This window comes from Sprattus sprattus (assembly GCF_963457725.1).
Source record: "Sprattus sprattus genome assembly, chromosome: 18".
NCBI lineage: Eukaryota > Metazoa > Chordata > Actinopteri > Clupeiformes > Clupeidae > Sprattus > Sprattus sprattus.
The window spans coordinates 19180474-19207369 of record NC_137916.1 but is presented as its reverse complement, the minus strand read 5'-3'; the positions used below and the strand labels follow the sequence as shown (position 1 = coordinate 19207369).

General features: G+C 47.3%; 1 protein-coding gene across 1 annotated transcript in view; it reads right to left on the bottom strand.

The window, feature by feature from the left end:
• The window catches only part of notch3 (notch receptor 3), a 36542-nt gene extending 24489 nt beyond the window's left edge, over positions 1 to 12053 (bottom strand). Inside the window, exons 1-2 of the mRNA XM_080856878.1 lie at positions 11783 to 12053; positions 9863 to 9929 (exon numbers count right to left, since the gene is read on the bottom strand). Coding sequence (XP_080713004.1) covers positions 9863 to 9929; positions 11783 to 11843 — 128 coding nt within the window. The 5' untranslated portion in view covers positions 11844 to 12053. The remainder of the gene's footprint in view (positions 1 to 9862; positions 9930 to 11782) is intronic.
• Positions 12054 to 26896: the final 14843 nt, after the last annotated feature.

Here is a 26896-nt window from a genome sequence, read left to right as displayed (position 1 = left end):
AAAATAACTTACAGCTATGGTAGAGAGCTAGCCTTGTGTGTGTGTGTGTGTGTGTGTGTGTGTGTGTGTGTGTGTGTGTGTGTGTGTGTGTGGGGGGGGGGTTACACCAGATGTGATGAGTGCAACCAAAGCACTCAAAACGTAGTGCCTTCCAACAGTCTCTTAGGTAAACTACTGGAAACTCTTAATGTTTGAGTGCAGCAGTTGAAATAATTGGAGAGGAAAAGAGTTTGGAGGGGAATGTGTGGGAAAGTCTCCGGAGGACTGAGATTTGGGATTTCAGTCCCATCCCAAACCGGAAACACGGTGGGTGTGGAAGCTTGAAGCTGCCGTTAGCTACACACTCAATGCTAGTGTGTGTGTTTGCGCGTTTGAGAGTGACCATGCCTGTGTAGGCATATCTGTGTGTGTTCATGAGGCAGCACACTGAGCGAAGCAGCCAAAACACACATTCTTTTGTCTGAACCTTGGCTGCGGCTAACATGCCACTCGTGAGTGGCAAGGCCACGGGTGCTATCAGCCAGAGATAACTCAGCTGGAGGAGGTCACGCTCCCACGCCACATCAATGCACTGCCCTCCACCTGCTTGTTTGTGTGTCTAATTACGGGTGGGGGTGGGGGGCATATGTGGGGTGTTGTGCAATCCCCTTCACCCCGCTTAATCTGTGGTGGGCCTCTGAGGAGAGGAAGGAAGAGCTGGAGGACGGCTGGAGTGGTCTGAGGGCCGGAACGGGGCAGAGCCCGTAATCCTCTGCACGTCACAACAACGGTGAAGGCCCGCGGCAGCTGCAGCTCTGCGCCGCACATCTGTCCACATCTGTCAGTGAGAGTCTTGGTCCGTCTGCACCCCCCCCCCCCACCCTCGGCACACTCAATGCCTGATCTGCCAGGGATTGGCGCGCAAAACAATGGACCCTTTTTCCCCCGTGGATGAGCTGTGATGGTGAGCTTCGATTGAGAAGGGGAAAAACACCGTACTGGGCACACCTGAAAACCAGGAAGGGAAAGAGTTCCCATACAAAGCAGAAAACACCTCATGCATGTCACTGCACAAAAACACACACACTTACACAAAAGCGCAAACTGACACACCTACTATGATAATATTTGATTGGTAAGTAACAACGGGTTAACACCAAACACACACACACACAGTATTGGTTTGGCCATACAGCCACAATTAAGACGGTGAGTGAAAAAAAAAAAGTCAAGTGTCAGGCAATCATGAAGACAAAAGCGAGGCAGATAAGCCCGTAAATCAATCCCATGCATACAGGAACCAACTATTCTCACACACACACACACACACACACACACACACACACACACACACACACACACACACACTGCAACACTGCAACCACCACATGGGAAGACTTACACGCACCCTTCCATGGGAAGTGCTGGAAGAAGCTTGAGAGCCTCCACAACAGGTGGGACTCCCCTGAGACACTACAAGAGAATGAGGTGAGACAGAATGGGAAAAAAACTCTCGGACATGAAAAAAAGAAAATCAGCTCTGGCAGTCATTACTTTATTGATATCAAACACCAACATATGGTCTGTGTTAAGTCTGTTGTCAGATTCATGGGACCATGGTGGCTCGATGAGGGAGTGTTTCCACACACATACACATACACACACACGTCAAGGGCTCCGAAGATGCTGACCTCCATGATTTATGTGTGTGAATCTCAGCACCTTCGCACCACTCTCGTAACCCGACGCCACTTTTCCTGCTCTGAGGGTCAACCGTGGCAGGTAACGAGACACGGCCCTATTTCAGAAACAATACCAACAGAACCATCCTGCAACGGATGGGGGTCACATCACCTGTGGACCCGGAGCGAAAACACACCGCCCCTCTGCGACAACACGGTTCAATCCGGTCAGTCATGGTCCATAAGGCAGTGAGTATGAGACAATTCCCCCTTCTCCTCGCCTCTCAAGCTCCCCAGGCACCCTGGTCCCACATCTACCCGAGGCCAGACACAAAGACACCGAATTCCTCTAGGCAGACATTTCACTTTGTGTCACAGGAAGCTCTCGTTTTTTTTTCTTCCTTCCCCTCCACCTCACTACTTTTGTAGGGTCACCAACCATTCAGGTCAGCTGCAACTAAAACTTCGCTTTCCTTTTATCCCTTTCCCCTATGTAGCCAAAAGTGAGTGAAAAGATGCCCATCAGGGTTTATTCAGAGGCAGTGGAGACATGTTCAGAGACTAACCACGCCGGTTCACTGTAATGTGCACAGCACACACACATCCCCCAAAAAGCCTCACAAGAAGAACCAAGCTCCATTCCTTTTGTGCGAGTCCATACTGACACCACACTGCCAACAAGAGCCTAGCCCCCCCCACCCAAAACCCCTCCCTCCCTCATCTCCTCACCCCCTGCTCCAACTTCCCCCTCCCTCCCCTGCTCTCTCCCTTTTCTCAGAGAGCAACCAAAGTGGGGGCAGGGGAGTGTTTTGTGGCCCAAATAAAAGAGCTAAAGTAGTCAGAAGCCCATTGTGTGAGGGAGGCTCTGTGAGGAGGAGGGGGGGTGTGGAGGGGTTGGAACGGTGACCCAAACAGCCTGGCTCTCAGGCCTTCGCTTACACAGACCAACAGGCCTCGTCTGTAGCCTGGCAACAGTAACCCATGGCTAGTGAGCAAGTGAGTGAGTTTAGGAAAGGGGGGGATTCTGCATATAAGACAGGGTTCTGTGAGGACAGATTAAGATTATCACCTCCTTCAGAAAGGTAAAAACTTCACCAGGAGCTTTCCCTGAGAAGCATATAACCCTGTAAAGTTTCTAAAAACAAAACATAAAAAGAAAACAAAAATCTTAAAACGTTCTCTGTGTTTAGAGTTTAACTTTTGAGGACAGACTTTTGACAGACAATGGAGTCAGTGAACTCTATAGAGAGGGAGGGTCTTGTTCACCCCTGTGGCATGAATATTAACAATGTGAACATTACAAGTAGTGGTCACCTCCTCTGCAAATGAGCAAAAGGAAAAATGGGGCTAATGGAAAAAGACACTCTCTGTACTCTGTGGTCTCTTCATTGTCTTCCACAGGCCTTCTCTCATGGTGAGGCTATCTCCATGTTCAGACACTGGTCAGGGTGTGGTTTGGTTCTTTTCTGGAGGAATAATAATACTCCATCATGCTCGTGTGCAAAAGCTTAACCCTAAAACACTGACTGAATGCAAAAGCTGGTAAACAGCGGTTTCATCGTGCCAACCTGAGAAAAACTTAGTTGAAGCCAACAACTGGCAGGAGGTCTATTTTTATACAGAGATGCACACTTGTGCGAAACATTATTCAAACTGTCAATATTAAGGGGGGGGAAGGGGGAGGAATGTCTGGCATTTGAAACAAAACAAAACGAACTGTTGACCATAACCCACATCGTATGTTTCCCAACGTTGAGAACTTCCAAGACGTTCCACAAGCCAGCTTCACCACAAAACCCCACCCCAATACCTAAACTGATCCAGACCTCTGAGAGGCTAATGGAAGAAAGAGTGACTTCATGCAGTGAGCCCAACTCACACTACCTCTCTGCTTTGTTTCAGCACTTCCAGTAGGTCAGCTAGATTTATGTGCAGGACGTTTTAATCTCTACAAAAATCAATAGAGATGGCACAATTCTGTAGAGACAAAATGTGAAGAGCGAAAACTGCTATGCATGATGGGAGTTTAAGGTCATGCTTCAAAGCTGTCCATAATTAAAGTTTGGGATTTTTTATTTCTCAACTTGTTGGGGCATGGAGTAAACATGCAACCAAGCACGACAGTGACATACAATGTGTTGACAGGATGATTTTGATGTAGGACAAACTAGTCATCTCTTGGGCGGAGGATAACTTTATCTGTGCTGAAAAGAAAGGAACTTTACTCGTTATACTGATTGTAAATGTACCCAAGCTGTGTTTATGTCAAAGATCTCTTTTCAGTCAAACTGTCACCATACAGTAATGGTGATCAAACCAAGCAAATAGCTCAAGTGAGATCCTTAACAACATTTTCAATGGTTGAAAGACCTGAAGAATGAGCCTGTTTGTGTTACAAGTTGAGAAATATTTTTATACGAGCCTCTAGAGCAGTGGTCGGAGTGGAGAGAAACGGAGATCCTCCGACACGCTGTGGGGAGAATGCAAGGAGAAAGACCAAAGAATGTCTGCTATCTTCACCACTGTCACCAGTAAACCGCCGAGCAGCTGAAGACGAGGGGTGAGGTTCCAGCCTGTATCTCCACAAACATCAACTAAACACCAAGACAAACACAGGCCTCACTGTGAAAATTCTCCACTTTACTGAGCTCTGCCTTTTTAACGGCTTTGCTCTGTGCTTAATGAGAAAACCACAGCAAATTGAGAAAGGGGCCCGAAAGAGACAAGAGAATTTTGCCATCTCAAGTCATGAGTTTTTGTCTTGGCTTTAAGAGGTTGTAGAACTGCAACATCTACAGACCCTGATAAGAAAAGACCAGAGCTGGGTCTTTGGTGTGGGAGAGCGGAGGCTGACAGAAGCCAATTATCCTGCCATGTAGACCTGTGACACTGAGGACAGTAGCACTGTTGGTGAAATGTGACCCAATGAAAACAGTGGGTGAGTGAGTGAGAGACAGAGATGTGAGAAAGGCACCCTATCATAAGCTCTCTTGAGGGGGGGTCTGACATACAGGATGTGAGTGAAAAGAGGCAGGTCAGAAGTCACCACTTCCTCCGATAGGGCCTGGGAACCACTGCTACCATCTCCCATCCCACAGACCCCATACCTCAACCACTGTCCCCCTCACTCAAGATTAAAACAAAATACGGTTCCTCATTTTCAGTAGAATCACTGAGACTTCATGGGACCACAGCCAGCTGTTCCGTCCGAAATGTCAGACAGCTTAATCTGTCGGTCAAACAGAGAGCCATGCACCCACACTCTCGAATGCGTGTTAGCTTATGAACAGAGGATGGCACTTGCCTGCGAATGAGTCCAGACATTCCAGTAACCCACCCTCCCAATCCCCACACAGACCCCCACTGCAGCACAATCACCACACCCCCCAGCCCGTTTAATATTGGACCTGGTTGAGAGCATTGTCTGGGGCATTCCTCAGATGACTGTCTGGAAGTGCAGGGCTGGAGGTGAGGTACAATACAGTAACTGCGATAGAGGCAGAGGAGGTGGGGGAATCTTACAAAGCATTCCTGCCTAATCCACTACTCAAGTACCTCAAGAGACAGGAGAAGGCACAGCCTCCAGGGCCCTTTTTCTGTATCCAGCGCTGCATTTGGGTTTTTACGCACACAAGCGCTATGTGTTGGAGAATGCACGCAATGCTAATCAGGCCGGGGCCCTCCCAGGGATGTTAAGTGTAAACCATAACAGACACTCCTGAGAAGTTTACTGGCTTTGGAGTGGCTGCTCCAAACTCAACACAGAGCTCGCTACGCTCATCTATCATTCCGCTACGTAGCAGGCAGCTTCCATGGGTCATTAAAACACAGCACTTACAATTTATAGGCTCACTAGGCCACTGGGGTCAAGGCGACGCCATCCATAATCCATAGAGACACACTGTATCTAGTACCGTCTGTCTGTCTGTCTGTCTGTCTGTCTGTCTGTCTGTCTGTCTGTCTGTCTGTCTGTCTGTCTGTCTGTCTGTCTGTCTGTCTGTCTGTCTGTCTGTCTGTCTGTCTGTCTGTCTGTCTGTCTGTCTGTCCCTTAAAGCAGGAGAGCTGACATCTCATGAATCAGTGCCGTTTCTGTGAATCAAGAGCCATTTCCCCAGGCCGGACTGAAGCTGAGAGTAGGACAGAGAGAGAGTAAAGAGAGGCTCGAGTCCTCCGCCTGAACGAACACAATGTGGAGACAAAGGCCTGGACTCCTTGCGTCCGCCTCTTGCCGCGTGTGAGCATGTGTGGGGAAGGGGGCCCGCAGGCTGCCGGCTCCATTCCTCCACGAGCCTGTCTGTCTCTGCATGGGGGCCGCGGGCGGCTCAATGGCAGCACCTGGCCCTCCACTCCTCCATTGTGAAGCTCTGACTTCACTGGATTACCATCACAACATCCACCAGCTGTCCCCCGCACCACAGCCCAAACCTCCCCCACCCTCTCAGTCCCCAACCCCCCCAACCAAAGGACTCCCTAACCCACCCCCACCCTCCTCTCTTGAAAACCCCTGATTCTTCCAGCTGGATCCTTTCTGAATGACACCCTCTCAATCTGCCTAATTATCTTCCCTCCAGGCCCGGAGCGTTCACTGAGCGCTCAGGGACACAGGGACTCGTATTGCACACTCAGCACATGGGGGCCAGGCCAGGTCGGGATGAGCCCAGGGGCCCTGCTACACTTTAACTAGACTTCCTGACTCTTCGTCCGAGACTGGCACCCCCCCTCCTGGACTCTTCATTTACAAGTGCACACGTCACTCCATGGTGTCTTCACGAGAGACAAGAGAACAATGCCATTGCGACATATGTCCTGTGGCCCTACTCTCGTGTTCACCAACACACACACACACACACACACACACACACACACACACACACACACACACACACACACACACACACACACACACACACACACACACACACACACACACACACACACACACACACACACACACACACACACACACACCACTTGAGTTAGCAGGTGGTTTTCACTTTTAGTGAAGTGAGCTAGACAGCAACACCTCACCCCGTACACACACCTCAAATCAGTCCTTAGAAGTAAAGCATGGCACACCACCCTGTGTGTGGTAAGTTGATTGTGGCCATAAGGCTGAACTGTCTTTGCCACCAGCACAGACTTGCCTTGCTCTTCCTTTACATTCTCCCCCTTTTTTTACAACACTTCAATATGGCCCCTTTGAATGGGCTCACTCGGGGGAGCAGGCCTCTGAAGGATTACCCCTGTAATCTTCTAACAGCTAAACAACAGCCTCAGACCGCCACTCAGGACTGATCACAGCTGAGGTCCTTACAGGTGAGCAGGGGAAACTCTAGACCAGAGGGGAGTAGGAGGGTTTTCTGTCTTCATTCTCCCTTCTCTCACCCCCCCACAAACTCTAGTCCAGGTATGGTGTTGTATGTTTGCCAACAGATACGGGTATATCTAGGACAGACAGACACAGTACCTGCCCCAGGAACCACACTCAAATAATATTACCGATACCGGAGAGCTTTCACACTTCAAGGAAGGAAGTAAGTGTAAAGCCATTGCACAACCTATCAACTATCGACTGGCTCACGGCCAAGAAGGGGAAAAAAAACACACTCATGTTCAACAGGTGGAGTGCAAACAGCCTAAAGCTTTTCCTATGAGAATCGCACTAATAAAAACGAGTTGGAAACCTATATTGGTGTTTATTAGAAACCTGCACCTGTTCAGTGAGGGCCCCACTTCGATGAAGTTACCTGCGCGCTACTGCATTTCTTACTGGCTCTTTTCCCTCTTGTTTTGTTCCTCCTCTCCGGTGCCCTTTCTATTCTTGTGCTCTCTCCCCTTCTTTCGGTTCTCTGTCCCAGTGGTGCCTTGTTACAGGGAGGTATCTGGGGGGAATAAAGGTTCTTTTCTGCCGTTTTGGATCTCTGGTTACGTTGGTATCCCGAGGGGAGGGAGGGAGCGGGTGAAGGGGCTGGGGGTGGGGTGGAGCGGGTCGCCCCAAACCTCCTACCACACAAGACTGGTCTGACAACTCTCCAGTGCCTGGGCCACTCTGCATGGTCATGTTACCACCTTGTGTGGTATGACATTTTACAGTCCCCATTTGGGAAGAAACCCACTCTTTCACCTAAAGAAATGCCATTCGTTGTTGGCGTTTAACCAAGAGGGACATTTCAAATAGGGCCATTACAAAAGTCCTCCTCGCCCCTTTTGTTATATACACACACACAAAGTGGCTGAAAGAGTAAGCACTGGCCCATACATGTACGAAAACTAGGGGAGACAATAGCTCCAATGCTCTGATTTAGAGGTCATTGGCGAAAAACTAAAGGACTGACACAAACTCAGACAAAGGATAGTAAATGAGCGAACAATTCAGGGCTGTAAATGCCATTACACATTCACCCACCTGCTGCCTGAGCACCATGCACCCTGACGTGGCAGGGTAATGATTGAACATAGTCAGGCTTGCTCTCTGTACTGACACACGACCTGTGTCTCCAGACCCACAATAACTTCTTCCAACAAATTAAAATGGAAGAGTAAGGTTCTTGTTTCCTAGTATTGCTAGCAGTCTGTGTAATACAACCTGACCTCACAATCACATATGTGCAAGTACACTGGACTTCTATGTCCATGTATAACTATATGGGTTTTCAGTAGTTAATGTCTTATGACGGATTCAAATGTTTGATTCCATTCTCTTCATTACGCCAGACCACCGCTTTTCTTTAAGAATAAAAGGGCTGAATGAGAATATTAATTTACAGAAAGCCTCTCCAACATTGGTATGGGAACAACTTCATTCTAGAAACATGAGCCTGGTAGTTTTGACAACAATGGACTATCATTACCTGGCTCGTTACCCTGTGAAAAAAGCACACCTCAGGCAATGAAATTTAAAATGGTGAATGGAGAATGGTGGACTCATCAAAGAGGGACCAAAAAGTAAGAGAAAACCTACCAGATGTCTTATTTTGTGAACATTTCCACATAAAACAAAACAATCTACTTGTGGAAGGCCAAACAAACTACTCTGTTGGCAGTCTGTGGTATTCTTTCCCATGTCAATGGGTGTACTGAGCACAATCTTTCGCCAGGCTGTGACCTTATCACTGAGGGCTAGGGAGTGGTCACAAACCATAAAGTAATAAAAGTTACTGTAGAAAGGGCCTGAGGTGACGAACCATCCACAGAAAATCACAAAGAGAAACCCAGAGAAACCACCCTCTTTGTTTTCTCACAACATTCTGCCATTTACCAGGGGAGGTATACCTTCCATTTCAATTGGGTTAATGTACGGTCTTTAGTTTGTGCAAAAAGCCTAATAGCCCCGCACTGGTGATGGACTTAACAGCAAAGACTGTTTCCCACGTAGCTTTTCCTAATGGAAAAAGAAAACTAACCAGCGTGAATGAGGGGTTAGGGAACACACACACATTTCCAAATCAGGCGGGAACCTAAAAACAACAGCCTCAGGGCTTTCATGTGATAACAATCACTTTGCATTAGAATCCACACACAGAAGTGAAGAGTGGCCTTAGAGGGGGGAAAAAAACTAATGAGACACACTGCACAGGCCTGGGGAGAAAGCACACATTCACACCATGGGATAGGGACTCTAATCCAGTAATTTATGTTTCTCAATTCCCCCAGACAGGTGCAAGTGGATGGTGTGTCATGGAGGCTACGAGTCGTGGCCTGACTACTATGATTCATTTTTTGGTCACTGTGCACCAACAGTGCAGAACAAAACTCTTTCATACACACACACACACACACGTGTGATGGGAAAAGCCTTTTGCTGCCAAATAGTTGAGACACTTTCATGCAAAGCTCACAGTGGTGTGTGTGCCCTCTGAAGATGCAAAGAAGAGTGATAACCGTTCCCTTTTGTTTGGCCAAATTCCAATCCCTTTCTCTGGGGCTGCGCAGCTGCAAGTGTATCCATGTACTCAATCTGTCACTAGTTACCAAGGCCGGACAATCGCCCTGATACACAAGATCACTGCAAACTAAATTAACCATCACTTTACAAAGAGAGTCCCTTTAGCTTCACAATAAACTAAAGTCTGGAATAAAACCAAGTGCAGGAGAAAGTGAGGGGTAAATCAAACACAATCATTTAAGGCCTCGTACAAAACAATAGCACAATATAAAACCTTGTGTTGGGAGTAAGGTTAAAGAAACAGCACAGAACTTACATGCATTTGGAGCCTATGCACATTCCTCCATTCTCACAGGGTCGGTATGAATCCACACAGCGGAGTCCTGTTGGAAGGGAGAATAAATGGTGTGAAGAATCGGAATGAGTTTTTTAAATATTTAATTTATTCAAAATTATTTTTTCCCCCCAATGTAAGCAGAGTGCAGAAAACATTTTTGTAATGTGTGTGTTTGATTTGGTAATGTTAACACCGGGTTTAATCCAGAAAGATTTGGGGACATTGGTGTTGTCAGAGTTTAAAAAAAGTTGTTGAGATGACAGACTCTTACAAAATGTCTTATACCTCCATCGTTCAAACTCCATCATTTTATGGAGATGAACCTTTCCACCTTTCCCGCTTCTTTGAAGGCATTTTAACATCGCCGTCGGCTCTCAAGCTCATGTTTACTTTTCAGCTAGCGAAGATAATGCCTTATCAGCAAGAGAATGAAGATGCGTGCTGTGATGGGTGTACACATGGAAATGAGATAGGATTCAAATACTTTCACACAGATTCTTGATTTTGATATAGGGATATTAAGGTTTTCAAGTGAGTTTCCTGCCATTACCAGCATAGTTTTTTATTTTATAAATACTTTGATAAACTTGTTTACATCTTACCGTTACGTTCACTTAGAATTGTAGTCTATTTAAGCCATTTAAAATTCAGTTTATCCTATGTACGTTTTATAAATTAGAAATTAATATCTAATTAGAAAAAATACCAACTTACTTTGTGTTTACTAGACCTCAGGTCAGCTCTACAATATGCTTACTAATATAACAAATAAATAAAAACTTATTTGGGCCTTGCACCTGCGTCATAGGTGAGGGCTGTAGTTAGTTTATCTATTGGATAATATTCTCACCATCATTAACCCATCCCCCCCACCCCTGATGAAAATGTTAATAGCTCTTTGTTCGTAAACGTAGGGGGGAATTGAAGCTCATCACTGCCGCTCGAACACAAGCAATCAGCAGCCTCTAAATAAAAAAAATCGTAAACTAAACTATACTGGCCCTGTCTCATTGAAAACTAGATAACCAAAACAGCTTATACACTGTCAAACTGTAACACATCTGTTCGCTTCTTCCACGTCATTGGGGCTGAATGCAACTTGTTGCCCATTTCATCTGTTGCTTTCCTGCGATTGCAGTCACAGCGCTGTTCTCACGGCCCCGCCGGTCATAATCACCCACATGCCCAGACCCATTTAAAACAACGGAGCAGTGAGCACAGATTGTGTGGACAAGGGAAAAAAGTGATTCACAATGGAGAGCATCCGCAGACAATGCAGTTCCCTTGTAGTTAACGCCACACAAGTTAACAGCTCATCACAACAACCATTCCGATAAACAAGGATGTGCTTATCTGAATATCTGTGCTTATACATTCAATTCTAGCACATATTCGCCTGAAGATGGTCTTTTCACTTGCACCACATGCCGGCTAGATGCAGGCTTCAGAGAGCATCCCTCGTAATTATTTCCAAAACAGAGGACAAGATGTAAATCTTTGTCATCGACACACTAATTAACCAATCCATGTTTATGCAAACAAATGCACAAGACATTTAAGGCTACATCATTGATTAAGACACGTTCCGATATGTATCGTTCAGACTCGTAGGCTACATTAGCCTACTTCACCACCAACTTTAAAATCCAGCTTCGTCTTCACAAACCATTGGATAAATCTTACCAGCATGAGTTAAGAAAGTGACTAAAACAACATCTATACAACAACAACATTATGTTTCTAATGACACTTTTAGCCAACATTATGTTTCTAATGACACTTTTCTCCCACATTCATGTTGATTGTTACAGACATGCAGCTGCGCGTGCAATTCAACAAAACATATCACGAAAGAAATTGAAAAGGTAAACAGGGTAAATGACTGGTGAATGTTCTTACCATCAACATGTTGTACAACACATAAAAATGATAAAAATATCCAAATATTGTAAATCCCCATTTCTGTGGAAATTTGTTCCAATTCTTCTTCAGAAGAGTTACCAATAATACATCCTTCAAATTTTCACGCAAAGATAAAAGGTCCCAGAAACTTCGATACGTAGCGTCATAAAGTAGATTTATAATATTTTCACATTAACTAAAAACATAAAATGGTGTTTTAAATTAAATCCAATTGCAGTTCTCTGCTGCTCGGACAGGCAGCAGTGCGTCTACAAACACCTCCAGGAACTTTTGAAAAACTTTACTTGCCTCTCTTCGAACTGAGGGGCAACTTCGTATTACTCCGCCCCTTCTATTCAATCTATTCCGCACATCCCACTCCTAGAGTCGTGTCCTTCCGCCTGAGGCAAGTAGTTCCCAACAAAAAGACAAGCTACGTAAGTGTGAATGTGGGTTCTCCAAAGTGTGTCCTTATGGCCGTTTTAGTGACGTTATGTTCATACTTAATGAGGCAGCAGCTACACTGGCTGTCTTTTCGACGCAGACTCTTGACAGCAGTCGCGTGAGACAGCACACCAAGTTGATCTTGTCTTGAGGAATCCAAAATGTAACCTGCGCTCAACAACTAGTTTGGAATTGTCAACGATTTCCTATTGAATTGTAGGCCTAATGAGCTGTTTCATTTGAGTGACATAGCATATACTCAGGACATGGTCTTTTTTACTTTGGCAAATTTTGTACTTCCAGGATTCCTCAAATAAGGCCTTACTAATTATTGTCTTGCGTAACACATTTGGAGTGATTTCATATTTAGATCCATTATCCAGTCTACATCCGTACTTGCTTGGGCAGCATAAAACTGGAGCCTGCATCTGAGAATAATTTAGAAAGCTTCTCTAGGCCAACTATTGTTCCTTTCATTCAAAGGTTTTATTTAATGAATTTGATTTGTATGTCTACACTATGTCAACTCATATCTACACCCAAATGTCTGTTATACTTGCTCTCATTATTGAGGGACTATAATAACTTATTCTTCAAACAGGCCGATTAGCTACTGTTCTGAAACACTGGGGCCCTTGTAATCCAAAAAGGAGTGTGTCTGCGCATGGGTGCTTGTTTGTTTGTGTGTTTACCCATGATGCTGCCCCGATAAAAGCATGAATTGTGTTTACATGATGGAAATGAGAGCAGACATTTCTGTTACCCCACCGCCTCCACCCCCCCTCCTCCTCATGCCACTCCACACAAGCTGCAAGAAAGTGTTCTTTCTGTTCGGGCTCTCAGGCAGCCTGCGCTGGGTGTACTCGTTTTGTGAGACGTATAGTGCCGCAGTTGTTTCCAGCCTCGTCGCGGAGCCGGTCGCTTACAGAGACAATGCCTGCGATTTGAATGATAAAAGGAGTTCTGCATTATGACATAGTTTCTCTCTGCAGGGGGTTTGGAGGAAGAGGGGGCAGCGAGCTGACATTCAGAAATGTTGCAGCCCTACTGCGCCCCTCCCTGCACACACACACACACACACACACACACACACACACACACACACACACAGATGCGTACCCTCCCCATCTTTCGTCCTGTCCTTGAATAAATCACAGGCAGACCCAGGACTGTGAAAGCAACAGGCTCATTTGGAGTGAGGCTCGTTCCTGAGAGTGACGTCATACAGAACTTGTTAAAGAGCTTGCTTGGTCTACCAGACACCCGGGATATGGTATTGTTGCTTTATGAATGAGTACTATACAGTTATCAGTCGAGGACTGATAAATGTCCTAAAAGTGAATACATGTCAGGAGGTTATCTTTTCTATACGTATACATTGAGACATATGGCATGTCTCAGAGTCTAACAGCTTTAGAGGAAATAAACCCACCTCTGTCACACTAAATTTAATCTGCCTGGAGTGTACACAAGAGCCTTAAGCGATGGGATTTTGAATGTCATACTGTGGCATACAGTCTTTGTATACGCTGTAATAGATTGTCTGAAATCTTTTCTCACTGTGGGCAGTATGCCAGCTCCTTGAGGGGTGTTTGTGTCTGTTTTTCTATCAGATACGCTGTGTGTGTGTGTGAAAGAGAGAGAAAGTGACTGTGTGTGTAAGCATGCGTGTGTACTGTGCTGTGTGTGCGAGAGATCGAGCGAAGGTGTATGTGTATGTCTGTGTACTGTTGCACAGTTAAGTTTGCGCAGAGACCTCGAGGCCCCTGTGCAAGAGAAAAGCAGGTAGATGAAGGGTGTGTCCCCAAAGTTTGCCATTGTTACAACATGTGTACTTCTCCCAGTTTGGATTAGCAGGTGCACAAGAGTCTGAGTGGCCAGCAATGTGTGGGAGTGCGATATAGGGTGTGTCAGTATGCGGTCACAGGTCCTGTGGTTTAGAAACTGAGTGCAGGCTCTGGCCACAGAGCCTTCTGGGAAATTTTGCAATGTCCTCTTAACAATGTCAAGTGTGGAGGTAGTTCACCAGAACACAGATGAGTCCTCTGCCACTCATCTCCTGATCAGAACTCAACTCATCTCGTCTCCCCGTGTCAAGCCTGCTGCCCTTAGCAAGGTCAAACTCCACACTTAACCCCTTGTTAGGAGCCAGCATTCATGTGCCCCTTCCCTTCACATCTCTGAGGCGTGCCGGAGAGGCCGATTACTCTCTCTCTCTCTTTAACTCACTGTCTCTCTCTCTCTCTCTCTCTCTCTCTCTATGTTTCTCTCTCTCTCTCTCTCTTTCTCTCTCTCTCTCTCTCCCCGCCACTGGAAGTGAGAGATTAAAAGGAAAGGATAGTCCCACCTCTGGTCCCATTTTTCCCTGAGACGCTTCTTTTGTTTTGCGTGTGTTTGTGTGTTGTTTTTGTTGCAGTTGATACATGCATGGCTACAGGCTGCACTGGCTTGGCTTGGTGAAGCGCTAGGGAGCTTTGTTTGTCTGTCTGTCACCCTGCGGTTACGGCAGACAGGCTGCTTGGCACGGTTCCACTTAGGTGGCTCTGCCGCGACACAGCTTTGAAGATGACGGAGGTAACACAGTACAAGCGCTGACTGTCACAGGGCTGCTGTCCATTTCACAGATGGGCAACAGTGTTAAAAAATGATCGCAGCTTTTTTAAATGTAGGGCTATGTGTGAAAGCTCCCGGATTCAACCCCCACCCCCCCCCATTTTTCTGATAAGTTGAGTGTCTCTTTAATTGGGAAAATGTAACGAGATCTGGCAGCCTTTGTAGACTGTTTGAAGCACTAGGGGTCCAAAAAGGGGGTTCACTGAATGAGATGGTAATTACTTTATGGTGCAGCCTCATGGTGCCAAAATGTAATGACCATGAAACAGGGGTAAGACATAAAATTGTTTTTGCGAAATAGAAACAAATTGTTTTGGTGTGATTAAAAGGGCTAAACTCTTTAGATGTGATTTTTTAATTTGAATTCTTGGTAAATATCCATGAGAAAACCTTTTTCTTAATCACAGTTGAGTTATTTACCGTTACATTCAGAGCTTCTATTAGGATGTCTCGAGCTCAACTGCGGAGAAAAGTTGATATTTACATTTCAGGGAGCAGTGAATGTGCTATTGTCTGAGAGAGCCTGGGCCGAGATGGAACTGCAGGGACACCATTTTGCGAGTGAATGCTTGGCCTACATAGTGGATGTATCTCGGGGTGATTTCAGGGATGGTTGAAATGACTGAATCCCCTCTGAAAGTCTTATATTGCCCCATAATTTCAATTGGCTCTGCCAGCGCAGTGCGTTTGGTGTTAAGGCATTCATTTAGCGTGAAAGCTTTATTTTTGTGTTTCTGCAACATTAAGCCTTAAACTTATATTGTTACAGTTTCTTTTATTCACTGTTATGGCTTGGCCGTAACACTTGGCACTTTCAATGCTTCACATTCCAACGCAGATCTGACACTGTCTGTTCACAGTGTAAAACTGATCAATTGAGTTGCACATATGGGGGTAGGGAGGTTGAAATCAGCACATTCCTCTTTTTGTCTGGCTTGTGGAATCCGACCCCTCAAGGAGATCTTTTCATAGAGAATGAAAACAACATAGAAACTCTTGACTCTGTGCATGTTGTCCAACAGGTTCTTGTCAAATCACGTGTAATGGATACTATGTAAGGAATTATGAATTCATTTCTTTCTGTATTTTCTGTGTTTGTGTGTTTGTGTGTGTGTGTGTGTGTGTGTGTGTGTGTGTGTGTGTTTGTGTGTGAAAGAGGGAGAGAGACAGACAAGGGAAAAGCAGGTGACAGGATTCTCGCAAGGCCCAGCAGGGAAGTAAAATCAGACAAACAAGAGGATGGCGGCGGCCATGATTTATTGCCCTGGTGTCTGATGGGGAAAAGAATGAACTATCCCCCTGTCCTCCTGTGAACTCTTCACATCACCGTGGTCAGCAGTGCAGTACATTTATATTGTGAAACACAGCCCCCAGTTTCTCTCTCTATCTCTATCTCTCTCTCCCTCTCTCTCTCACACACCCCCTCCCAGACACATAGACACACACAGTCAAACATGCCCATACACAAACAACCAAACTCATATAAAAATGCAAATTCATTAAAAGTCCTTTATAATTATGGCTTGAATAGTTCTTATGAACAAAACACAATCACTGCCTCATACCCCCCTAAAAACAGTTTATTCAAATGCTCTTGGTCATCGTGTAAACAGCTTGTTGTAATACTGTTGCGAGACCAAACGTTGCCCACATGTTTCTGCCGCTATTGTGATGCAGCACAGGCCTGTACGTGGGTCTGTAGCTTTTGTATATGCCTTTGTGGCCTCTGAATGGTACTGTATGTTTGCCCTGTGGCGAGTGAAAGCTGGGGGTTAAACTCGCTCAGTGAAAGAGGACCACCCTGCGGAGAGAGCCCAGCCACACATCCTCGGCCCCCTTACCCCCCCCACCCCTCTCTACCTCAGCCCCCCCCCCCCCCCCCCCCCCCCCCCCCAAGCTTCTCCTTAGCTTCTTAACCCTCTCTCTCTTTCTGAGAGCCCAGGAGAGGGTCCTGATACCCTGCGGGGGTCAGTAAGAAAAAAATTACGAAGAGAGCAACTCTAAAGGCGATTTCACTAACAAGAGAGTTGGTTGGGGGTGGGGTGTCGTGCGGGGAGAGTTGAACACAGTACACGGTACTTTAGGCTGGCAAACAGCCTCGCTGAGATCAAGATTTAAAAATGAAGCAACAATGAATTTCCTCTTGTGAGCGTGGATCAAGCAACCCATTCCTTTGCAAGTTTATCGGCTGATGGGAAGTGAATGAGTTGGCCTGGTTGTGCAAACAGTCTCCGGAGGCCATGTAAGTCTGGTGTGAACTGTGTGTGCTAACATGCTACATGACCTCTGAGCGCTAACAGCCCCTGTGGACGGAGAGGATGTGATGACTTTACCACCCAGGCCAGCCTGATTTATGTGGGAAAAGCCTCACGGCGCCCGCTGAGAGTGTGGAGCAGATTAAGAGTCCCCCTCCAGCAAACCCGTCACGGCCAATCAGGAGCCTGGGCCCCCCCTACTGACACACATTGTGACCAATGAGGTGGCTGTGTTTGTATTTGTGTTCACCCTCCGTAACCAATCTCTCGCTCTTATAGTTCTTCTGATTAAAGCTGCAGGGTGTGACTCCGGTCTTCGTTAATTATATTATATTATATAAGTGCATGGGGACAGATTCGCCCTTGGAATGATCTGCTTACTCACTGCATTTGAGAAAATAAAGAGAAGGATTGTTTTTATAGTAATTATAAGAATATGAGGCAATGTTTGCTTGGCCGTGTGTTTTCCCAAATGATGGAAATCAGTATTGATGGAACACGGCATGATTAAATCCAAGTGATGTGACAGTGCCTGGCCACTTTTCCAATGATAACACACACGCACACACACATGCACACACACGCACACGCACACACACACACACACACACACACACAGACACACAGACACACACACACACACACACACACACACACACACACACACACACACACACACACACACAGATGCATACCCACCCCATCTTTCGTCCTGTCACAGGCAGACCCAGGACTGCAGAGCAACAGGCTCATTTGGAGTGAGGCTCGTTCCTGAGAGTGACGTCATACAGAACTTGTTAAAGAGCTTGCTTGGTCTACCAGACACCTGGGATATGGTATTGTTGTCTTATGCCTGAATACTATACGTACAGTTATCAGTCGAGGACTGATAAATGTCCTCAAAGTGAATACTGTCAGTAGGTTATCTTTTCGATACGTATACATTGAGACATATGGCATGTCTCAGAGTCTAACAGCTTTAGAGGAAATAAACCCACCTTTTTTCCTGCATCGATAAGGCATTTCCTCTGGTGCTTGTTTTTCAGAGTGGAAACTTGTGGGTCATCTCCCTGAGCTGAGACACCTCTGCCTTTCCCAGGATGATAAGTGCAGGCAAGCCAAAATATCATCTGGCCTTTTGTCCCCACTCATTGTGGTTTGTCCAATTTCTCCTCAACAACCGTTCTCCTGCTCCCTGAGAAAGTGCAGCCAAACCCAACGGGATGTCTGACAACTATCCCATGCTTGTCGTTTACGCTGTTTCACACCAACAGTAACTTCACAATAAATGTTTGAAGATATTAATCTGGCTCACTGTCAGGCTGCAGTCCACACCAAATGGTCTCTGTTGGTGTGCTGATTTGTTAATGACAAGGAAATGACAAACTGTGTGGCGTGGGCACTAAGTATCTTTGGCAGATTTCCTTCTTATTACTTACCTCCTCTGTCTTTCCTTTTTCTCCTTTCAAAACCCCCCTACCCCTCCGTCTTTCTTCCTCTCTCTTTCTCTCTCTCTCACACACACACACACACACACACACACACACACACACACACGCACACATACACACACACACGCACACATACACACACAAACACAGGCAGGCACACAAGAACCCTGGGGTCTGTTGTCTAAGGTAAATACATGTGAGTGATGGATCTCTCCCCCAGATTGTGGGAAAAGGTGTTTGACTTTCACACAAACCCTCTAAACGCTTATTAAACGGGCTGAAGCCCGTGTGCATATGACTTTGAGTATGTGGGAGAGAGGGGAAGTTTATGTTTAGCCGGATCAGGGAGACATTTTCTTTTTCTGGATCACTTCCCACTTCTTTTCTCCCACCCTTTGTCTCTGTCTGCTTGACTCGCTCTGCTCTTTCTTGCGTCCCCCCATCCCCTACCCATCACCCCCTCACCTCCCCTTCTCCTCGCCTCCTCTGACTCCGTTTGGAAGTGATCCGTGGCTCTCTGAGTGGCTTTAATTGTGGCACGCCGGGTAAACCCTGGAACCTATGAGACCTCAGGGGCTGTGGGACCCACTTAAATCTCCCGTCAGCTCTGCCTTCGAAGAACACAGTCACCCCCAAAGCAGTTCAGTCCCCTTGTTCCGCCCACCCCCCCAACATTGAAGAATCATCCTCAATATCTTCTGCAATGAAGTTGCACAAGTCTGGGTTTTTTTTTTTGGTTGGGGGGTGGTGGGGTATCTGTTTGGGATGGTCCTGGAGCAGAGGCAGCTGGAGGAATTCAGCGTGCCATGGCAGTGTTTCCGTGTGAAATAGCTGGTTAAGTCCACTGCGAACAGCTGCCGGACAGTGGCCCCCTTCCTACCCCCCTCCCCTCCTCCTGCTCCTCCTCCCTCTCGTCTTCCTCCTCCCCTGCCGCTGTAAATCTCGCTGGAGGACGGGAGGCGCTGGCGACTTGTTGAAAGGGCTGCTCAGAGGTTCCTGGGTGTGTGTGTGTGTGTTTGTGTGTGTATGTGTGTGTTTGTGTGTGTGTGTGGGGGGGTGTTCCTTAAGGCAGGGTGGGTGGGTGGGGGGTTATGCACGGGGGTCAGGCACTGTGCTTAAAGGGTCCCAGAGTTGCAGCGTAGCCCAGATGCCCACAGATAAGCCAAAGCTGCGGCCCGGGGCTGGGGGTCTGCCTCTGCTGTGAGGCATCACCTGAAGGGTCCAGTGGTCATGCTGCTCCACACCCTCACAGCCCCACTGGGTTAAGAAAACAGGCCAAGCAGAGGCTGATAAATAAGGCCATGCTGCTGGCAGGGAGTCTTGTCCATAGGAATGTCTGGGGTCACTTGCGCTAGCCAGTCGTCAAAAGCAGTGTCCAGATTTGGTCATAATCTGACAAATAATCGCAAAGCAAACAACTTGCGGAATGCATTATTCCCCCCGGGGCTGTGGTTAAGGGCTCTTTGAAGATGGTGTTAAGAGTGGCATATGTTCGACCAGAAACGTCAGAACGAGACATATTGAGAAAAATGACTGAATTACAACTTCAATTGAACCCCGTGCCCGGCGTGGAGAGGGAGAAGAAAAAGGCCCTGGCGAGCAGAAAGACTTGGAGGGGGACCCCAGCGCTCTGCCGGTCCTCTGTCCCTCCCCGAGTCGATTGTTCCCGGAGCCTGGTGTCAAGCCCGCGCCATCAATCACCCCCTTTTCAGAGGAGGGGAGACAGGCCGGGGACCCGCCCCCCAGGACAGGGGGGTGGCCGTTCTCATGCCCTCCGCGCCTCCCGCAGCCCCGCGCCCTCACAGGCAGAACTACGACAGCTGGTCTGGCCATTAGGGGTAGGCCGGGACCTAAGGGCCCCTACACAGCGGCGACAGCTGCCAGCCCACTGCACTCCCCCCCCACCTCCCCCCACCCCCCCCCCCCCAGCCCCATCCCACCACTCCCAGCATCTCCAAGATATCCCACCCACCCGCCCACACCCCCATCCTATGATGTTGTATAATATCTATCATCTATTGTTGCTCCTCTTCATCTTTTCTCTACAAGGCTATCCTATCGTTGAATAACACAATCATGGTAGACCTGCATAATACAGATATTAATTTTATCCCAGCAAGAGTGATTGAACATTTCAATTTATGCAGAATTATATAGATGATCTGGATGGATCACTTTAAGTCATTTATTGTCTGAAGTTCAAAAGGCAAGGTTAGCTACAATGAATGTTTTGGATGACAAGGTTAGTTCCAATGAATGTTATGGGTGACAAGGATGATGACATTTCTCTTACAGAGACGTGTGGCATTGAAAGTATGAAATTCTTCACGCAGAGAGAGTGGCGCGCTAGTGACTGAAGCAGAAACAAGGGTGTTGTAGTTTGTCACCACAGTAGACAGTGGGTGGCATTTAGATGGTGGGCGTGGCCTGCTCTCACTGTATTGGTAAATTATCCACAATATCGCACAGGTATCGTGTCATAGCCTGTTTGTGTGTCATTTGTACTAACTGTAGTATCCATGTCTGCAACCTGCACCTAATTTAATTTATCAGTTTACAGAACAAAATGTGAAAGATCATTTAAGGTAATTTGTTCTGTTTGCTTCTTTTGATTTTGTGATTCTTGTGAAACTGTATTGAAGATAACTTATGGCTTAATTTTTCATACATTTTTAATATCAGTTAATTGTTCCCATCATTTCTAAGATCACTACATACAGTTTGATTGTAGTTGCGGGTCGTAAAATATAACCTTTGCAATGATAAGTGCTATTTTGGTAGCAGAGGTGAACTTCTCAAGTGTGGTCTCCTTTCTGGTGTTTCGTGTTATGTTTGTGATTGTTGATGGTGTCTGGGCGCACATATTAATATACCTGCATTAGTGGTTTGTGCCTGTGTAGCTAGTTGTGTGTGTGTGTGTGTGTGTGTGTGTTTGTGTGTGTGTGTGTGTGTGTGTGTGTGTGTGTGTGTGTGTGTGTGTGTGTTTGTATGTGTGTGTGTGTGTATGTGTGTGTGTGTGTGTTTGTTTGTATGTGTGCGTACACAGGCATGTGTGTGAGTGTGTCTGTGCGTGTGTTTATCAGCGGGTGAAAGAGAAAAGAAAAGCGTTTGCTTAGATTACGCCACACTCCCTCGGGGTCGTGTTACTCATGCACTACTGTCAGCTCCGCGGTTCCCACACCTCCGCTGTGGGCAGAGCGAAACTGCAATCACAGCCCCACCTGTCCTTACCTGTCCCTGCACAACCCTCCGGCTCTGCACTAAGCTCCAGAGTGATTTCTCCATTAGAAAACAAGGGCAGAGGGACAAGGATAGAAAGGAGAGAGAGAGAGGGAGGGAGGCAGGGGGTGGGTGGTTCAAATCTGACAGCACAAGATTTTGAACGTCAGCCAGGCAGACACTTTGCCAAGCCACCATTACAAAAGGTGCCGAAACTACAACAAACCTGGCCGCCTCAAGATTAATTATCCAAGTCGCAAACAAAGACACACCACACAGAGACCTTCTTGCCACAAAGATGTGAGAGGAACTCATCAAGACATAGGCACTCATAGGCATAGGTTACGTTTTGTAATCTTCGCCACATCTCCCAGACAAACAGATACTTGGCCCACTGGTTCTGAGCAGCTCGGTAAACACTTTTAAGCTGATAGCTCTCAGCACTTCATTGATGTGCCATTTTTTTGGTGGCATTTATGGTTTTATTGAGAGGATGAGGGCTTGTTGGGGGATGGGCGTGAATCTTGCCAGTGCTGGCAAATCTGATGCCCATCACTCGATGCCAAAGTCAACAGGGCTGTTTGCTCTGTCGGCAAAGCTGCCTCTGATCATGAAATTCGTCATGGGGGCCCCTGGCCCTTTGTGTCCAAACCTCACTGAAGGGGTGTCACATTACATGTCTGGTTATTTCCACAGACTCTTCCTCCTCTTCACCTTCCTCACTATAGGCACAGCACGGGACACGAACAGCGAGCTGGCAGCAGCAGCAGCAGCAGCAGCAGCAGGAGCAGATCCAGAGAGATATTATCACACAGCGCAGCCCTGCAGCTGCTTCTCCTCTTTACAGTGGAGTCCATGACATGCTGTGCGCTGGGCTTAGTGGAGGAGAGGAGGGGATTACTCTCTTTCGCTCGTTTTTTTTCTTCTTCTCCAAGCACGGAGTGGCAGAGCAAGCCTTTTCGTAGATTCCACCGCTGCTGCTGTTGAACCCGTGAACCACCAGATTCCGAGCCGGAGCTGGCTTAGTGGAATGGCAGCGCTGGTATGAGAGAGGGGCTCTCGAATGGAAGCCGAGGAATGAGGACGATGCCAAGCTGGAATACACCATGTCTTAAAAATGATCTACTGTTCAGATGCTTCCCCTGACCCCGACATCCATCTAAGTGCCTCTCCATTCACACTGCGTTCACTCAGACTAGCCTTAGCTCTTTACGGGGCACCAGACCAGTTTCATATGGTGCCTTATCTCAGCAGTGGCCTCAGCACCTTTGCCTTACTCATCATCTGGCCAGTGAAAAACCATAGAAGAAGACACAAGTCTCTCTCGAAGAGAGAGAGAGAGAGAGAGACAGATACAGTGACAGCGAAAGAAAGAGACAGGTCTCACATCAATGTTTGGACAGACCTCTGACTCCTTATCTCTTCTTCTTGGAGCGAGGGGAAGATGAAACGGAGAGCAATGGAAACTCGCCGCCAAAGCTTGTTTTTAATGAATTATTTTCTCTTCCCCCTCCTTCATCCTCCTTTCCTCATATCCTCCTCGTATCTGAGGTTCTCGTAGGTCAAGTGTGTGATTGGAGTTCAGCGCCTCCTTTCTTCATGCGGCTGGGGGTTGGGGGGTTGTGGGGTGGACAGAAGCAGACAGCATTCCTGGCTGCCTCTGGGGCAGGGAGGGGTGGGGTAGGGGTAGGATGCTGGGCCAACACTGGAGCAGTAATGCCACTTTTATTAAAATATATTGAAGAAAAACAAAAAGACAAGCAGGCGGGGGAGACGGGAAAATCAGCATGACAGATCACACACACACACACACACACACACACACACACACACACACACACACACTCTCCTTCTTTCTGGAGGCCCGTCTCTGGCCTTGAACCTTTCATCCTCCCCTCTTTCTCTGTCTCTCCTATTGTCTTTCCCCTAGTAGGAACATCTGTCACTCTCTCTCTCTCTCTCTCTGTCTCTCTCTCTCACTCTGTTTCCTTCGCTGTCTCCCGCCACTTTAATCTCTCCTGTTTACACTCTTCCTCTGTGTCGCCCACTCCGCTGCTATCAATCCCTGTCTCACTTCCTGTCTCAAGCAAGCACTCTCGCCCGCTCTGGTCATTGCTCATCTTCCTGAAATGCGTCTCCCACGTTCACTCCTCCAGACTTGCGCCTTATGCCTCACATTTCCTGTGCATTACCATCTTTTAACCTCTTTCCTTCTTGTCCTCCTCATTTTTTTGCCTACATTCATACCCCCAAAATTCCCCCAAGCATGACCTAAATCTTATTTAATAACTTTGCAAAATCATTTAGCTAATTTCATAACATGAGCAAGCTTCTAAGTTCAAACATGGGTGGGTCAGCGCAATGCTGGGGTGTGGGCCGCACACATGTGGGAGCTCCATGCACAAATGCGTTCCTTCAAAGCAACGCCTTTTTCTGCGAAAATACTAAAAGAATTCATGTCGGGCAGACCTCCGGCACAAGAATCGTCTCCTCTGGTGTTCGCAACCAGAAATGTGTTGTTTGCTCTATTGTAGAACAATTACTGAACTCTGTGTGAGCGTTAATAAGGTATGGCTTGAATCATTGTGATTGGCTGATGAAAAATGACTTCATTGCCATATCCACTAATTACTCAACCCATTTTTGCTTGATTGTGCCCTGCTTTGTGTCAAGGAAATGAATAAATGTAGATACCCCCGCCTGTTCACAAAGCTGTTGCCCGTTTGCAGTGCTCGTTGGCCTTCTGGAACTAGGGCCCCCAGTGTCTCCTCTCATTAAAGGTCTCCCTCTGCTCCAGGTAGGGGATACAAGTCTGGGTGCGGCTCGCTGTCTTGCCCCACAGAGACACATTCCGCTGCTCCCCCAACTGACCCACCCACCTCCCATTCCTCCTCCTGCTGCTCCTCTGTGATACCCCAGGCTAGATCATTGTTCGGGTGATTTCACAACAGGCCCCGGGCCGTGCCGACCCTGTTGACCTGACCGGTGGTTACTAGGCAACAGGCTAATGAAGGAGCTGATAGTGCAGGAAGCCTCAGAGCGGCCTGGGCTGTGCAGACATTGGAATGGTGTAGAACAATCACACACACACTCACACATGCACACACACACACACACACACACACACAAACACAAACACACATATATATACACATATGCTGAGCGATCACACACTTTGACAGAACTGTATGATTCACAAGATTTTTTAAAGTCAATATTTTAATATCAGGAAGATAATTTACAGCCAGAGTGTGTTCTGTTCTGTTCTGTTCTGTTCTGTTCTGTTCTGTTCTGTTCTGTTCTGTTCCCGTGTAGTAGCAGATCTTCAGTCACACCGACACCCTGTGTTACACATTAACTCAGTAAATCTCTATGACTTGTGAGGAGACAGGGAATCTTATTTTTTATTAGTGAAGAGTAAATCTCTCATCTGATGAAGAATGCTCCGTGTAGCTGGGGTTGATTTCCCAGGCGATGGACGCAGGGAACGAGGGGAGGAGAGCAGGAGAGAGCACTGGGACAATCTTGGCATTCCAGGGCCCTGCCATGTCGTCTCCTGGTCTCTAATTTGGGAACAGCTGTCGAACTCTGCAAATCCTCAACCATCAAAGGCTGTATCCGAGAGGGGGCTGTGTGTGTGTCTCTGTGTGTGTGTGTGTGTGTGTGTGTGTGTGTGTGTGTGTGTTTGTGTATGTGTGTGTGTGTGTGGCAGCCAGGGGTTGTAGACGTGGTAAGAGAAGAGGGCTGGCTGCGGTCGAGGCCCCTCACCTTTGAGGGCCACTTTCCACTGGGTCTCATCCAGACCCCAACACCTGCCCCAGGTCGAAGGAGGGTGAGGGAGCAACGATTACAGGATGCAGATAGCCATCGCCGCTCGTGGGAGGAGAAAAGAAAATGCTTTGCGCTCAAAGCCCGTCATTTCACAGATGGCCCCCCTGTTAAGAGAAGCAGGCACTCTGGCCTGACGACGCAGAGGAAAGAAATGTTCCCCTCCTGGGCATGTTTTCGCTCTGGGTCTGGGTCTTTAGTCTGCTGGCTTACAGTGGAGGATCTTCAAGTGTTTGCTGTGAGCGGACGGGATGTTTAATGTCAGTCAGTGGACAAACGGTACTGCCTGTTTGCTGGGCTCTTGACTGAGGTCAGGGCCGAGAGAGATAGCTGCATGTGTGAAACTCCGACTCACCCAGGTCTCACCGCAGAGAATCTTTCCCAGAATTGTATAATGACTGAGAAAGAGAGAGAGAGTGAGAGCTGATGGCGAGATTGTGTGAGAAAGTGCATGTCATGCCTGAAATCACGTTGCGTAAGGATTTTTATCAGAAATGGGCTGCTGAAAACAAGGGCGGCAGGTTCCCCTTTAGTTTTCGGTATACCATAATGTGGTAACCCGAGGCATAGATTAACCCTCTCAGCCCCCGCCCCACACACACACAAACATGCACACACACACACACACAGCCTGCAGGGCAGCTTGTGAGAAGAAGGCCACGGTGCGTGGAGGTGTTGCACACTCTCTGGTTCTCACACTCCTCTGTGTATGTGCATGAGCATGAGCATGCTGGGGCGCGGGCACCCTGGGGGATCCCAGATGTGGTCTGGTTTCTGCTCCAAGCAAACCTGTAATTACGCCATTGACTCTTACTACAGTCGGTAATTAGTGCGGCTCATGCAGTTTTCTGGGCAAAGTGCATAATGATTGATTTGTGTCCCTGTCTCACTCCACCGGTTTCTCTCTCTCTTCTTTTTCTTTCTTTCCTCTTATTTACCCGTTCCCTCCCCCCCTTCCACCTCTCCATATCTGACCAGTGGGGCAGTCTGACCTTACAGAGGGTTTTCCTGCCCTGCAGCAAGTCACCTGTGCAGAGGGGGGAGTTCACCTGAAGGCTAGCGCTGCAACGGCAGGGTCTTGTTTCTTCATCCTGGATCATCTCTTCAGTGCGTAGAGAATCCCCTGTGCTGCGTCTCGTTTTGGAACCACGGATTGCTCTTGCTTGCTGGGTCAGCTTGTCTAAGCTTTTAGGGGAGATTTCACAATGAATTTGTGGCCTGCATGCAGGCGTGTGAAAAGCCCAGGATATCCAGTGGGGGTCCAAACAATCCTGTTCTCCAAGGAAGCGCTGTTTCGACAG